The 14901-nt window shown below is 41.7% G+C and overlaps 1 protein-coding gene across 3 annotated transcripts in view; it reads right to left on the reverse strand.

The window, feature by feature from the left end:
• The window catches only part of znf516 (zinc finger protein 516), a 77861-nt gene extending 63667 nt beyond the window's left edge, over positions 1-14194 (reverse strand). For all 3 annotated transcript variants that reach the window (XM_078539895.1, XM_078539894.1, XM_078539896.1), the window contains exon 1: positions 12161-14194. In XM_078539895.1, coding sequence (XP_078396021.1) covers positions 12161-14030 — 1870 coding nt within the window. In that variant the 5' untranslated portion in view covers positions 14031-14194. The remainder of the gene's footprint in view (positions 1-12160) is intronic.
• Positions 14195-14901: the final 707 nt, after the last annotated feature.

Raw genomic sequence — 14901 nt, forward strand, 5'->3', positions numbered from 1 at the left:
AAGTACTTCTAAAGCAAATCACTCTAGGAAACGTGGTAGTCAACTCACACACACAGCACATGCGTAAAACTATTTCGAGGAAAGGCTGTAGAGTTCTCCCCAGTGTCTTGGGGAGAATGTTAATTCTTCAACCAACATCCCAAAAAAAAGGGATTATCAGGTCATGATCACATTGCTTTTAATGGGAGCTTGCTGTGTGCAAATTGGCTGTCAGTTTTCCTACATTCCAAGTGACTACACCGCAAAAAGTACTTCATTGTTTAGGATGTGCTGAAGTTGTGGAAGATGCTTTATATGCTGCAAGTTGATCTACAGTCCCGTTTGACAATGTCTCTTTCCCCACCGCACCCCTCAAGACAGTTTGCTTACGCCTTATCTAAAATCTGCTCTATTCCAATCACTGTAGCAGGAACCTCCCTTTTTAAGAGTTCAATCACTCACTGTGTTCTATATATTCAGCTAGACAGAATTAATGTCAAAGCTGTATTAATACATCTTATTAGGCTGACACTGAGGTTTCGCAATGAAGTCAGCAAGGTGCTAATAGATACCCTGCAATGTTTTACACTGGTGTGAGTGGGGACAGAGAACTGACTGAAGTATTACACTGCATCTCATTCTGCAGAATGCCTTACCCTCATTGCACCTTAAAGCCTGCTGCAACGTTCATTATTACAGTGAGTGGATGTAATTAAAGTAATAATTTCTGTTAAAAACAGGTTTCAATTCAAATGTTTGACCGCTTTGCTGCAGAAAACATGGACCAAGCCCCAAAAGTTAACTAACAGCAAATGATAACTGATGGAAGATGTGTAAAAGGCTGCTGGATTTTAACACACCCTTTTCTCATTTGGATTGTTAATCACACATCAGTGCCTGTAAGCTTCACCATTACACTTATTAACAAAGTGCAGTCCATTTACTTCTTATATATACCTTCACACTGGAATCTATCACCACGTGTCTTAGTACGATAATGAAAATTAGAGAGAAAAGTGATATTTTCCAAATGATGCTGCAATCACTATGGTGTTACACCTCCGTTAAGGCAATTAAATCTCTCTCTCTCGCATACACACACACACAAATCCAAATCCCACTATTAACCCACTTTTACAATAAATCACAATCATATTATGAAAATTATTATATTTTCATGACAATTCCAGAACACAAGAACTCGCTGCGTGGTTTGACTTCTCTAAATTGCTCTGGACATGAATTAGTCTGAAAATGAATGGTTTTGATAGAGTAAATAAGGAGGAACTGTTTCCGCTGCCAAGAAGATCAGTAAGCAGTGGACACAGGTTGAAGATGATTGACAGAGGAACTAGAGGGGAAATGAGGCAATTTTTTTTAACACAGCGAGTTCTTGCATTCTGGAATTGTCATGAAAATGCAATAATTTTCATAACATTATTGTGATTTATTGTAAAAGTGGGTTAATGGTGGGATTTGGATTAGTTTCTCTGTGTTTATGTGTGTGTGTGTGGGATTTAATTGAATTGAAAACAGCTGGTCTGGAGCTTTTTGAGTCATCAAACAAGAAGCTAAGTTTGCAATGCTAAATATGTAAACATAGCTGAAGTTTTAGAATGTGAGATGTGAGGAAAATTTACATTCATAGATAAATTAGGTTGGTCTGAATTTTAAAGAGATGGTAAGATGTTACACCTAGCTAAAAGAAGCTAAGCCAAACAGTGTGTTTATTTTTTCCAAAGGTTACTGATAAAATTAGTGCTATGAAAGATTTATATTATGACAAAAGTTAAGTTGCAAAAACATATGGGAACAATGGAATTTTCATTAAAAGGGAGAAACATGTATTAAGGAGGTGAGGTTACATGTCAGGGGAGGCATTCTGAGATCCAACACAAGTGTGAAAAGTCTCCAGCCTCTGTGCATCAAGTTGCTGTCTACAGGAACTGAAGCTGAGAAAACTCATTTTGAATGTGACTATAAAGGGTAATGTGTTGCTTTGCTTGGGTCTGTTTATATCTATTTGTTTTTACTGTTGCCTTAATGGAGTTGTAACCGGGAGCCAGATTAATTAGGGGTTTTAGGAGTTATTTTGTAGTAATTTGTAGACCTATGTATGTGCTGAAATCTTCTTTTCTTAATAAATGTTTAAATTAGTTTTGTAAAAAATCTCTAAGTCTGGTTAGACTTATTACTGCTGAATTCAAGGCATGCATCTCGAAATGAAATACAAATTGCAAAATCGTTGTGACTGCGTGGTCAAGTTTCCCACATGGATTTTATCCACCTGGCACACATCACCTGCAACGTCATAACACATTGGGGGCTCATCCGGGATATGTCTGAAATTCCTTGATTGGTTTGGAATTGGTGAATCTTAAGGTTACGAGCACGAGAGGCACTTTGAATTCAGGTGTTGGTGTGAGGTTTTTTTTTAAAAAGTGGTGGGACTGCCGCCATAGCTGAAACTTTTTTGGAAGTAGAAGATATAACTCTGATTGGGTTACAAAATGTATCTAAGGGTAAGTTAGCAGGGCTGGTGGATAAGTTGCAGTTGAGCGGCAAAGAAGGTAGACATAGTTGAAGTGATAGCACAGCATTTAAAGTTGGAAGGGATACCTGACACTTGTGATTCACAGCTGGAGGTAGTGAGAGCTCAGTTAGAAATGAAGAGGCTTCAGTTTGAAGAAGCAAAGGAATTGAGAAAACTTGAATTGGAGGCAAACGAATAGGAAAACAAAGGCAGGAGAAAGAAAACAGGAAAGGGAATTAGAAATGGTGAGGTTAGAAAAGGAGGAAAGAGAAAAAGAGAGAAAGACACAGAATTCCAGCTTAAAATGTTGGCAGCTCAAGAAGAGACGCCAGAAGGTGAGAAAGGATTTATTTCTAGATAAGAGCCCAGTGGGGAGATGTTTAAATTTGTACCAGCTCTTCCAAAGTTTGAAGAAAGAGATGTTGAAGCATTCTTTATTTCATTCGAGAAGATAGCTAAACAGATGAAATGGCCACAGGAAAACTGGACATTGTTGTTACAGTCTAGGTTGGTGGGTACAGCACATGAGGTTTATGCTTCAATGTCAGAAGAAGTGTCAGTGGATTACAATGGGGTCTAAAAAAAGGCTATTTTGAGTGCATTTGAGTTTGTTCCTGAGGCATACAGGCAGAAATTCAGGAATATGAGAAAACAGCCTGGGCAAAATTCTATTGAGTTTGAGAGAGTAAAACAAAGTAATTTTGACCGGTGGATACGGGCATTAAAGACAGTGGCAACATACACTGCTCTTAGAGAAGTAATTATTTTGGAAGAATTTAAAGATTCAATTCTTTCAATAATGAGAACTCATGTGGAGGAACAGAGGGTTAAAATGGTAAGACAAGCAGCAGAGATAGCTGATGATTATGAGTTAGTTCATCGATCTAAACCTTTTCCTTGTTATCCTTTTAAATCTGAGAAGGATAGAAAGTGGGAAGGTGAAAGGACGGTGGGTAGTCAGGGAAGAGGAATAGGTAGAAATTCCCAGCAAGTTTTTTCCCAGACTAAAAAGGAAGGTGCGGAGGGTAGAAATGACACTCAAAAATTGAGGCATTTTCACTGTAATAAAGTTGGGCACATGAAGTCAGTTTGTTGGAAATTACAGGGAAAATCTGTCGGGATTATTGAGATGCAGAAAAGTTCTGGAAGTAAAAGTACAGTGGGTTCTGCAGTTCAGGCACAGGGTAAAACAATGGTTTGTCTACAGGCAAAACAGGAAGAATCAGTGATAGGTAAAGAAGTGGGAATGTGTTCACAATTTACCCAAGGGAGTTCTGAGGAGCAGGCTGCAGAAATGTTTCAAGATTTTGTTTGTGAAGGGGGAGTCTTTCCATGTGTACAGGGTGGAGTAGGTAAAGATATTTAAATTTTAAGAGACACAGGGGCTAGTCAATCCTTAATGTTGTGGGATAGTGATATTTGTTGTTCAGAGGGAGTATGGCAGGAACAGATGATAATAAGTGGGGTTCATGGAGACGCTAAACCTATTCCATTGTGGAAGATAAATTTAAAGAGAAACAGGTGAGGTGATTGTTGGAGTAGTGGAAACATTGCCCATTGCAGGGGTTCGATTTATTTTAGGTAATGATATAGCTGGGTCACACACAGATGTGCGTGATGCCTATTGTAGTTGAGCAGCCTACAGAGGTGTTTTCAACAGAAGTGTTGCAGAAAGAGCATCCTGGATTGTTTCCGGATTGTGTGATAACAGGCTCACAGGTTGAAACAAGAAGAACAGGAAGTTAAAAAGCAGGGAGAAGGTGTGGATGTCCAATTAGCTGACACTGTTTTTGATAAGAGTGTTCAAGAAAAAAAGTATAGTGGATAATGCAGCTGAGGTATTTAGCTCAAGGCAGCTGGTAGAGTTACAGAAAAAGGATACACAAATAAACCAGTTATATCAAAGAGCTTACTCAGAAACAGAGGCAGGGTGTATTCCGGAATGTGACCAGCTTAAGGGTAATGTTTTAATGAGAAAGTGGCAGCTGTATCATGTTTCAACAAATGAAAGCTGGAGGGAAGTACATCAGTTTGTAATACCATTTGGGTATAGGAATGAGATCCTGAGAATAGCTCATGAAATTCCAATGGGGAGACGTTTAGGAATTAGAAAGACACGGGTGAAAATACGAAAACATTTTTATAGGCCTGGATTGCATAGGGATATAGTCAAATTCTGTACAATATGTCACACGTCAGGTGATAGGGAAACCACAAGCAGTGATTAAGCTGGCACCTTTAATTCCAATTCCAGCATTTGAAGAACCTTTTAACTAGAGTCATGAATGATTGTGTAGGACTCCTCCCAAAGACTAAAAGTGGAAATCAGTACTTGGCTGACAATAATGGACGTGTCTACAAGGTTGCCTGAAGCGATGCCTTTAAGAAATATTACAACAAAGAGAATTGTGGAAGAGTTGACTAAAGTTTTTACAAGGTATGGTTTACCAAAAGAAATACAGTCAGATCAGGGTTCAAATTTCATGTCACAGCTGTTTAAGGAAGTAATGAACAGTTTGGGGATAAAACAGTTTAAGTCAACAGCTTACCATCCGGAGTCAAAAGGAGCTTTGGAAAGAGGCATCAAAATTTAACACTATGAAGAGGGTGTATAATCAGGGTTATCCACAGGATTTGAATAGCAGTATTCCATTCTTGTTGTTTGATATTAGGGATGCTCCTGATGCATCCTAAAGTCCTTTTAAACTAGTCTATGCTCATGAACTAAGGGGACCACTGAAATTCATTCATGACAAATTGGTGGGTCAAAATTCAGAAACTACTCGCCTGGATTATGTATCAAGCTTCAGAGAAAGATTGGACCGAGCATGAGAGTTAGCTAGGGAATATTTAAAGGTATCACAGGAAGTGATGAAAGCGAAGCCAGGCAGGAAAGCTATCGCTCGTAGTTTTGTTGCTGAGGTAAAAAGTGCTAGGTCTGTCACCAGTACTGGGTGACTTGTTAAAGGCAAGGTTTAGTGGGCCCTGCAGGGTTGAAAAGAAATTGAGTGAAGTAAATTATTTAAATGCTCCAGGTAGAAGAAAGAAGCAGAGGGTGTGTCATGTAAATATGCTTAAAAGGTACTTTGACAGGGAAGAGGATCAAAAGAAGGTATTAGTGGTAGCAGATAAAGAGAAAGAGGTAGAAATGAAGGACTCTGAAATTGATTTCCCTGTAGTCAAATTGGATAATGAGGGGGTACTTGAAAATTTAAATGTAATATCTTCCAGACAAGTGTCAAAAGTGATTTGGAGAAGCTATTGCAGTCACTACAAAACTATCTGTGGGAATAAGCTGGGGAGGACAAACTCAGCTATACATGGGGCGGAATTTTCACCTCGGTGAGCCGGAGCGCGTCCAACCCGCTCGAGCATGAAATGACACGCGATGATGTCGGGCGAGAGTCCCAATGTCAACATGCAGTCGTGCGATAGTTCGGTCGGTGGGCGCGTGTGGGAATCGGCAGAGCGCCCGCCAACAATTAGATGGCCTATTATTTAAGGCCATTAAAGTATTAATTAACTTAAATTTTTCACTGCCCATCCAACCTTACGGTCGGCGGGCAGCAGGCGAAAATGCCAAGCGGCCTTTGCATTTTTTTGGAAACCTTTTCCACGAGTGGGATGAGTTTTCCAATATCAAATAAAAATAAAATAAAATTTTTAAAATTTCACTTATAACATGTCCCTACTCGCGTGATGGGGGTCACATGAGGGGACATGTTTTATAACATTTTAAAAACATTTATTTCTAATTTTTAAATCCCTTCCTCTCCCTGAGGCAGCTGCTGCTCGTGTTTCATGCTGTGCCGGCCTTCATTGGCCCACCAGTGTGAAATCGCGGTCCGGCCCTGATCGCGGGCGGCAGTCAGCTTCCCAACGCCCCCGCCCACCCCCACCAAGCCCCCGACAAGGGCAAAATTCTGCCCACGATACGTGTCTAGAAGTTTCATCTTCAATAAGGCAACATCCTTATGGATTAAATCCAACAAAGTTATCACAAGTACAAAGAATTGAATTCATGCTTCAAATTGCCATCATTGAGTCCATATGCCGTAACCAGAGTTCGCCTATTGTGGTGGCACCGAAACCGGATGGAACGCAAAGACTGTGTGCACTATCGAAAGATGAATGCATTGACAAAAGCAGGTTCATATCCTATACCACAGTTGGAAGAGTGCATTGAGAAAGTGGGACAATCAAAGTTCATCACTACGATTGACTTGCTGAGGGGGTATTGGCAAGTACCATTATCGGAGAAAACGAAGGAGATATCATCTTTTGTGACACAGGAGGGACTATATCAGTTTAAAGTCATGCCGTTTGTCATGAAAAATGCACCTGCAACATATCAAAGACTGACAAATAAAGTAATTGCAGGGGTGAGCAATTGTACTGTTTATATTGATGACTTGATAGTTTTCAGTAAAACGTGGGAGGAGCATTTACAACCTCTGGAAGAATTATCTAATCGACTACAAGAAACTAATTTGATGATGAACCTGGCTAAAAGTGACTTTGTAAAGGGCAAGTTACATATCTAGGCCACGCCATTAGATATGGTAAGGTGGCTCTGAGAGATGTGAAAGTCAATGCTATCGTGGATCCCCCTGTGCCTACATCAAAACGAGAAGATTTGAGATTTCTGGGCATGAGTGGGTTTTACAGGAAATTTGTACCAAATTTTAGTGTTGTTGAACTATTAAAAATAAACAAGACGTTTCAATGGACACAGGAGGGTCAGAAGGCATTTGACAGTTTGAAAACTGTATTGACAACAACACCAATTTTAGCAGTACTCAATTATGCCAAGCAAATTAAGTTGGCTGTTGGTGCAAGCAATATAGGCATCTGGGCCGTACTGTTACATGAAGATGAAACTGGAATTGAGAAACCGACAAGGTATTTTTCACGGAAGTTGAATATACAACAGAGAAGATGTTCTACGATCGAAAAGGAGCCTCTGGGTCTGTTGTTAGCATTGCAGCATTTTGAGATTTACGTTGCAAACAATTCATCAGAAACAATTGTTTATACAGACCACAGTCCTTTAAAGTTTCTGGACAAATCTCAAGAGAAAAGTGCGAGACTATTCAGATGGAGTTTATTACTGCAACCATTTAAACTACAGATTATACATGTGGCTGGATGACAAAATCTAATTGCAGATGCATTGTCAAAGAGTTTGAAGTTCAAAGGGAAAATTGGACATTTAAAAACCGGACTGGAACGATTTCCGTTGATACAAAGGATTTGTATATATTGTTGTGTTAATACATGCATCTGGTAATGTCATAGTGTGAGTGTCTAGATAAGTACAGGAGGTAATGTAAGATGGGTTAAGAAAATGAACTGTCTTTTTAAATTATGACTGTTCATTTTCAAGCAAGGGTGGGCGTGTCATGAAAATATAATAGTTTTCATAATATTATTGTGATTTATTTAAAAATGGGTTAATGATGGGATTTGGATTAGTTTCTCTGTGTGCATTTCTGTGTGTGTGGGACTTAATTGATTGGAGACTGCTGGTCTGGAGGTTTTTGCGTCATTAAACAAGAAGCTAACTTTGCAATGCTAAATATGTAAACATAGCTTAAGTTTTAGAATGTGAGATGTGAGGAAAATTCACATTCATAAATAAATTAGGTTAGTCTGAATTTTAAAGAGATGGTAAGATGTTACACCTAGCTAAAAGAAGCTAAGCCAAACAGTGTGTTTATTTTTTCCAAAGGTTACTGATAAAATTAGTGCTATGAAAGATTTATATTATGAGAAAAGTTAAGTTGCAAAAACATATGGGAATAATGGAATTTGCATTAAAAGGGAGAAACATGTATTAAGGAGATGAGGTTGTCAGGGGAGGCATTCTGAGATCCAACACAAGTGTGAAAAGTCTCCAGCCTCTGTGCATCAAGTTGCTGTCTACAGGAACTGAAGCTGAGAAAACTCATTTTGAATGTGACTATACAGGGTATTGTGTTTGCTTTGCCTGGGTCTGTTTAAATCTATTTGTTTTTACTGTTGCCTTAATGGAGGTGCAACCGGGAACCAGATTAATTAGGGGTTTTAGAAGTTATTATAGTAGTAATTTGTAGACCTATGTATGTGCTGAAATCTTTTCTTTCATTAATGAATGTTTAATTTAGTTTTGTAAAAAAACTCTTGAGTCTGGGTGGACTTATTACTACTGAATTCAAGGCACGCATCTCGAAATGAAATACAAATTGCAAAATCATTGTGACTGTGTGATCAAGTTTCCCTGGTGGATTGGATCCGTCTGGCATACATCATCTGCCACGTCATAACAGAGCGCACTGCCTGAATGGTGGATCGGATAGCAACCCTCACAAAGGAATTGGATACGCGATTGAAAAGAAAAAAATCTGCAGGGCTAATGTGAGGTCAAATCAACAGAGGTCAGTGTGGAGTAAAATCGAGTGGGGTATGAAACTCGCCATTTAGTTCAGGTGGTTTAGGGTGGGCAAACAACTAAAATGGCTGACGCTGATCCAGTTGCCTTCCCGCAGATTGGAATCTTAGCCAACTTTTCTTTGCAGGCGTGAGGAAGAGAGAGAGAGCGGCACCCGTGGGAAGGCAAGTGGTGTTCCTTTTTTTAAATGAAGCTGATGGGACTCTGACAATGGAATTGGGGTTCAGTCGCCACTTTACCACTCAGCCCTGCCCCAACAACAACAACTTAAGTTTATATGGCACCCTTAACGTAATAAACCATCCCAAGTTGCTTCACGGGATCATTATAAAACAAATTATGATACCAAGCCACAAAAGGCAATATTAGGTCAAATGACCAAAAGCTTAGCCAAAGAGGCAGGTTTTAAGGAGTGCTATGAAAGGAGCAAAGTGAGGTGGAGGGGTGTAAGGAGGGGCCCAGGCAGCTGAATGTACGGTCACCAATGGTGGAGAAATTAAAATCGGGGATGCTCAAGAGGCCAGAATTAGATGAGTGCAGAGATCTTGCAAGGTTGTGGGACCAGAGGAGGTTACAGAGATAGGGAGGGACGAGGCCATGGAGAGATTGAAAACAAAGATGAGACTTTTAAAATAAAGACTTTGCTTGACCAGGAGTCAATGTAGGTCAGGGAGCACAGGGGGTGATAGGTGAAAGGGACTTGGTGTGCATTAGGACATGGGCAGCTCTGGATGGCCTCAAGTTTACGGAAGGTAGAATGTGGCAGACCAGCCAAGAGTGCATTGGAATAGTGATGTCTAGCCCTGGCATAAATTTGCTACAGTTTCCTTCACCGGACCAGATTGGTAGCGAGAGATGCTGGGGCCAGAAGAAGCCAAAATGAGCTATAAGGAATTAAAGTATGTTTTTAATATATTGTTTTCTGGCGGGGCAAGGAAGAGTGGGAGTTCTCCTTTAGGACCCATGAGTAAACCCTAGGCCTCCTCCTGTGTTCCTCAACTGGTGAATGTTCTTCTTCAATTTGCTTAGTTTCCTTTGTGTTTTATGATTTAGGTGTTTATTAGTTTTTCCCTACTCTGCTCTGAAAAGTGTTAAATATTATATTTATTTGCACTGTCCGAGGAGATGGAATTTAAAGATTTTAGCTCTTCCCCCCACCCAAACACCCGCCACCACTTAGCTCAGTTACCGGGGTCCTCTCCTTTGGGTTGCCCATGGCGACTGGTTCCCACCTGCCTGCCAGCTGAGCTAGGGAGGGAGACTGGCAGAGCCCATACACTCCTGGGGAGATGAAGTGTTCTCCCTAGCCTCAGTTGGTATAGGTGCAGAGGGCCTGCTGTACATCTCACCCTCCAAACCCATCCCAAGTTAAAATGTGGAATGTTAGGCCTGACTTCATGTTCTTCCATAAAATTTCTTCCGAGAATAACTGAGTGCCTTAATTTTGCACCTTTAAGATGGTTCAATGTCCTGAGGCACGTCATAGATGCAATTATGTCGAATTGCACAAAATGTGCAGAATAGAAACAGGCCATGCAGCCCAAGTAATGGTTAATGTTCCACTCAAGCCTCCTTTCATTCTTGTCCAACTCTATCAGCGTATCCCTCTATTCCCTCCTCCCTCATGTGTTTCTGTAGCTTCCCCCTAAATGTATCTACGCTATTCACTTCAACCACTCCCTGTGGTAGCGAGTTCCAAATTCTCACCACTCTCTGGGTAAAGAAGATTTTTTTCCAGATCCCCTATTGAAATTCTTGTTGCCTATCATATATTGATAGCCTATAGTTGTGCTCTTCCCCACAACTAGAAACATTCCTCTCTCTGTGGCTACTCTATCTGAACCTTTCATCATTTTAAAGACCTGTATTAGATCACCCCTCATCCTTCATATTTCAAGAGACAAGAGACCCAGCCTGTTCATCTTTTCGAAATAGGTCTAACCTCGCAATTCTGGTATAATCCTTGTAAATCTTTTTTGTCCCCTCTGCTGTACTGCTATATCCATTTTTATAATACGGCGACCAGAACTTCACACAGTACTCCAAGTGTGGTTGAACCAAGGATCTATACAATTTTAGCATGACTTCTCTACTTCTTAGTTCTATTCTTCTAGAAATAAACCACAGTGCTTGTTTTTCACATATAGCCTTGTTACCCTGTGTTGCTATTTTTAGTGATTTGTTATGTGTGCTCCCAGTTTCCTTTGCTCCAATACCCTCTTTAGATTGCTATTTTCCAAATATTGTCATGTGACCTCCTTAGTTTTTCTTACCAAAATATCATACCTCACGCTTAGCTATGTTGAAATTCATTTGTCAACTGTATTGTTACCTCCTGCAAATTTATTAGTGTCTTCTTGTAATTTGTTACCATTCTTTATTATTGACTACTCTCAAAAAATTTTTGTCGTCTGCAAACTTAGAAATTCAGAAAAGCTATATTCTACGATCATATCGGAATGCAAAAACAGGCCCCCGGCTTCTCTTCTCCACTGCAAACCACCTTCTTAACCCATACTCCTTGACCTGCTCTACCTTAACCTGCAGCAGTAAGCGCAGGAGCTCAAGAGTTTCTTTGCCACCAGGACTGAAACTCTGCCCCTTCCATCTCTTTCTCTTCCTACCAAGACATCTAGGGGATATTACAGCAGATGGTCACAGAGGGAGATTTCAAGGATCATCTTAAAGGAAGAGAGACAGGTAGAGAGGCAGAGAGGTAATTCCAGGACCAAGGGCCCCAAGCAGCTGAAGGCCGCCAATGGTCAGAGAAAGGAAATCAGGCTTCTCAAAAGGTCAGATGTGGAGAAGCGTAGAGATCTCAGAGGGTTGTAGGGCGCATGAGTTTATAGAGATAGGGAGGGGAAGGGCCATGGAAGGATTTGAAAAGAAGATGGGATTTTTAAAATCGAGGTGTTGTTGGACTGGGAGTCAATGTAGGTCAGTGAGCACAGGGGTGAAAGGTGAGCAGGCCTTGGTGTGAGTTAAGATATGGGTAGCAGAGTTTTGGATGAGCTCAAGTTTACAGAGGGTGCAAGTTGGGAGGCCAGACAGGAGAGAAGTGAAATGTACTGCAACCGATTAGACAAGAAGTCCTACCAGAACATGGCTGTAGTGTCGGTGTGCTTTTTCCCAATGGCACCTGTACATACCCTTCCAATGGCAACTATATCTGCCCTTCATTGGCATCTGTATATACTTTTCCAATGGTGCCTGCTTACCTTTTTCTGACTCTGTCTGTGCTTCATTAACCAACTGCACCTCCATTCCCTCTTCGGAGCTGTTGGTATCTTCTTCCCCCAGCCCTGGTGCCAGCGTATCTTCTGGGGCTGAAGCTGAGCTCGGAGTGCTGGGCCTACTGGTTGAAGTGGAGTCCGCTTCACTTGTGGAACCACGCCTAAGCTCCTGACATGCCCGTGCACCTTCACGTTCACTCCCTCGGTTCTTTCTGTGAACTCTCGAATGCAGCACCACCTGATGGTAGGTCCGGAATGCCTTCCCGCATTCCAAACACTCCGTACTTTTAGTCTGCGATGACCTCCTGCTGTGATGAGACGCAGATCTGAAATCGGTGCCACTGTTGCCCTCCCCAGAGTCGGTCAGCTGGCTATCTCTCTCCGGCGCACTACTTGTCCTATTACGTCTCTTTGGAAAACTGCTGTTGTAAGTGTCTTGTTCTCGTTTGCGCTTCTCAGCGTCAATGAGGATGTACTCTCCTTTATGCTTATCATACGTGATATCAGTGTTGGGAAGATTCATGTCTAACCCACCGTGCCTTGCGTACTCAGTGAGTTCTGCCACTTTTCCCTTGGTGGCCAAATGCCAAGCTTGATAGCTACTCACAGGGTCCAGTTCAGCAATGCCCTTTGCAAACAAGCGACTTTTCGAAGTGTCTAGTGTCACGGATGGCCTCAAGTTCAGAGACCTGAGGAAACTGTCCTTTGTGGAGTTTTCAGTGGTGTCACTAACCACTGCCTTCCTTACAGCCTTTGCCTGTTCTTCAGAGAGCTCTTCAGATGTTCGAAAGTGTAGTTTCTCGTGCTCCTTTAAGCTTTCCCCGCTCGGGAACACGTAGCCACATTTCATGCAGATCTTGTACTGCGAAAACGCAATGCTCATTCTGTCCTCCTGTACCACGTCGTTAATGGTGGGTAAGCTCTCAGAGTCAGCTTTACTGACTTTGTTTCTGTTTCTGTTCCTCGCGCTGTGCACCTTCATGTGGTTCTTGAGGAACCAACGTTCCTTGAACCTGCGCCCGCAGACATGGCAGCCGTACTCGAAGGAGCTGTTGTGTTTCTTCATGTGAGCTTTCAAAAACCAAGACTGGTTGAAGCTCTGATGGCACGTTTCACACGTGAACTCACTGGCAGGGTGTTCAACCTTCTCACTCTCCCCTTCGCTTTTTGGCATTTCCACTGTGATGTGGATTTTTTCTATATGGCTCAGCAATTCGTCGTCCCTTAGCGTGACATACTCGCAGAGTCTGCACTTATATGACTTGTGCAGTAGTTGCACGTGCTGATCCAATTGGTCCTGCTTCTCAAACCTTCCTTTACAACACGAACATTGGAATGTGAAGGCACTATCACTGGCGTTCAGCAGAACCTCCTTCTCTTTCTTCAGCCTCCTTAGAACAATCTTCCCATTCTCCACCTGTGTCTTACCGCAGGATGAGATACTCTGAGCAGAGCCGGCGGACGCCTCCAAGCCCTCCGAAGCACTCAGCTCTTTGAGTTGTTGCTCTCCCGAATTCATTTCGTGCCCCTCGCTCAGGTCTCCCATTTTGTGGGTCCGGATGTGTATTTTAAGGTTCCCTTTCTGAGAAGCTCTGTGGTCGCAATACGGACATTTATAGGGTTTCTCGCCGGTATGGGTCCGCATGTGGACCGACAGCACACTGAGGAAGGTGAAGCTCTTTTCACAAATGCGGCAAGTAAATTTTTCAGCCTTCCTCTCGTCTCCATCGTCTTCGTCGCATTGGGCAGGGTGTAGTGTGCTCAGGTTTTCTGTCGCTTTGTCTTCCTGCAACTCCATGTCTTTTTGATCCTTCACAACCAGCTTGTTCCTCAAACGCTTGCTTGGCAGCACCATTATAGCCACTCTGCAAGGCTCCTTCTCTACTGTTTGCTGCTGGGAACCTATCACTGTTTCACCCCTTTAAACGCCATCATTATAGAGGTGTTCAGCTGTCAAACTTGGTCAAAGAGTTCTGATTTTCGGTGGTTGGACTCATTAGTTGAACCTATCGTTCAAAGGAGCGGGCCAAAGCCTATAATCAAAGAGAACAAAACAAACAAATTTAAGTCATCTTCACTAGATGCGAACCAGTACTATTTCCCCAAATTCTTACCAGAGTTCTGTACACATAATGAATTACTTGAAAAATACATAGACCTCAACATAATGTTACGAGTTGTTACAATCCAGTTAGGGACCAGTAACTGTTGAGTAGGCGAAGTTTGAAACCCCAGATACATACTAAGAGAATAAAGTCACAAGATTCCACAGTTTTAAACAAACAAAATAACCTTTAATAAATAAAGTCAGAAAGTTAAAATGATCTACAATATCTATCTTAGACTCTAACATTCAGAAATAACATGAGGTAAGTGTAAATGAACAGGCAAACTATGGTCTAACACATTAAACTGCACATTAAAGGGCAGATATGACCAAGACAGATCCCCACAATTTCTGAGCAACCCACCCAGATGTCACTGACCACTGTGAGTCACACAATCTTGTTCAAATTCTGTCTCCCTCACAAGGGATTTCAACTCTTCACTTTTGAAGATCTAGCCTCTGAATTCCCTCAAAAGCCGCTCTGAATTGGACTGCCTCAATGACTGCACACCTCCCAATGGTTCAATCTCTCCTCCTGAGACTCCTCCTGAGGCGTTCCAGAGGATTCAGAAAGTTGCACTCCCACTTCTAATTACCGGCACACACTTCCGTAGACTGC

The sequence above is a fragment of the Cetorhinus maximus genome, chromosome 4 (genome assembly GCF_964194155.1).
Source record: "Cetorhinus maximus chromosome 4, sCetMax3.hap1.1, whole genome shotgun sequence".
In the NCBI taxonomy this organism is placed as follows: domain Eukaryota; kingdom Metazoa; phylum Chordata; class Chondrichthyes; order Lamniformes; family Cetorhinidae; genus Cetorhinus; species Cetorhinus maximus.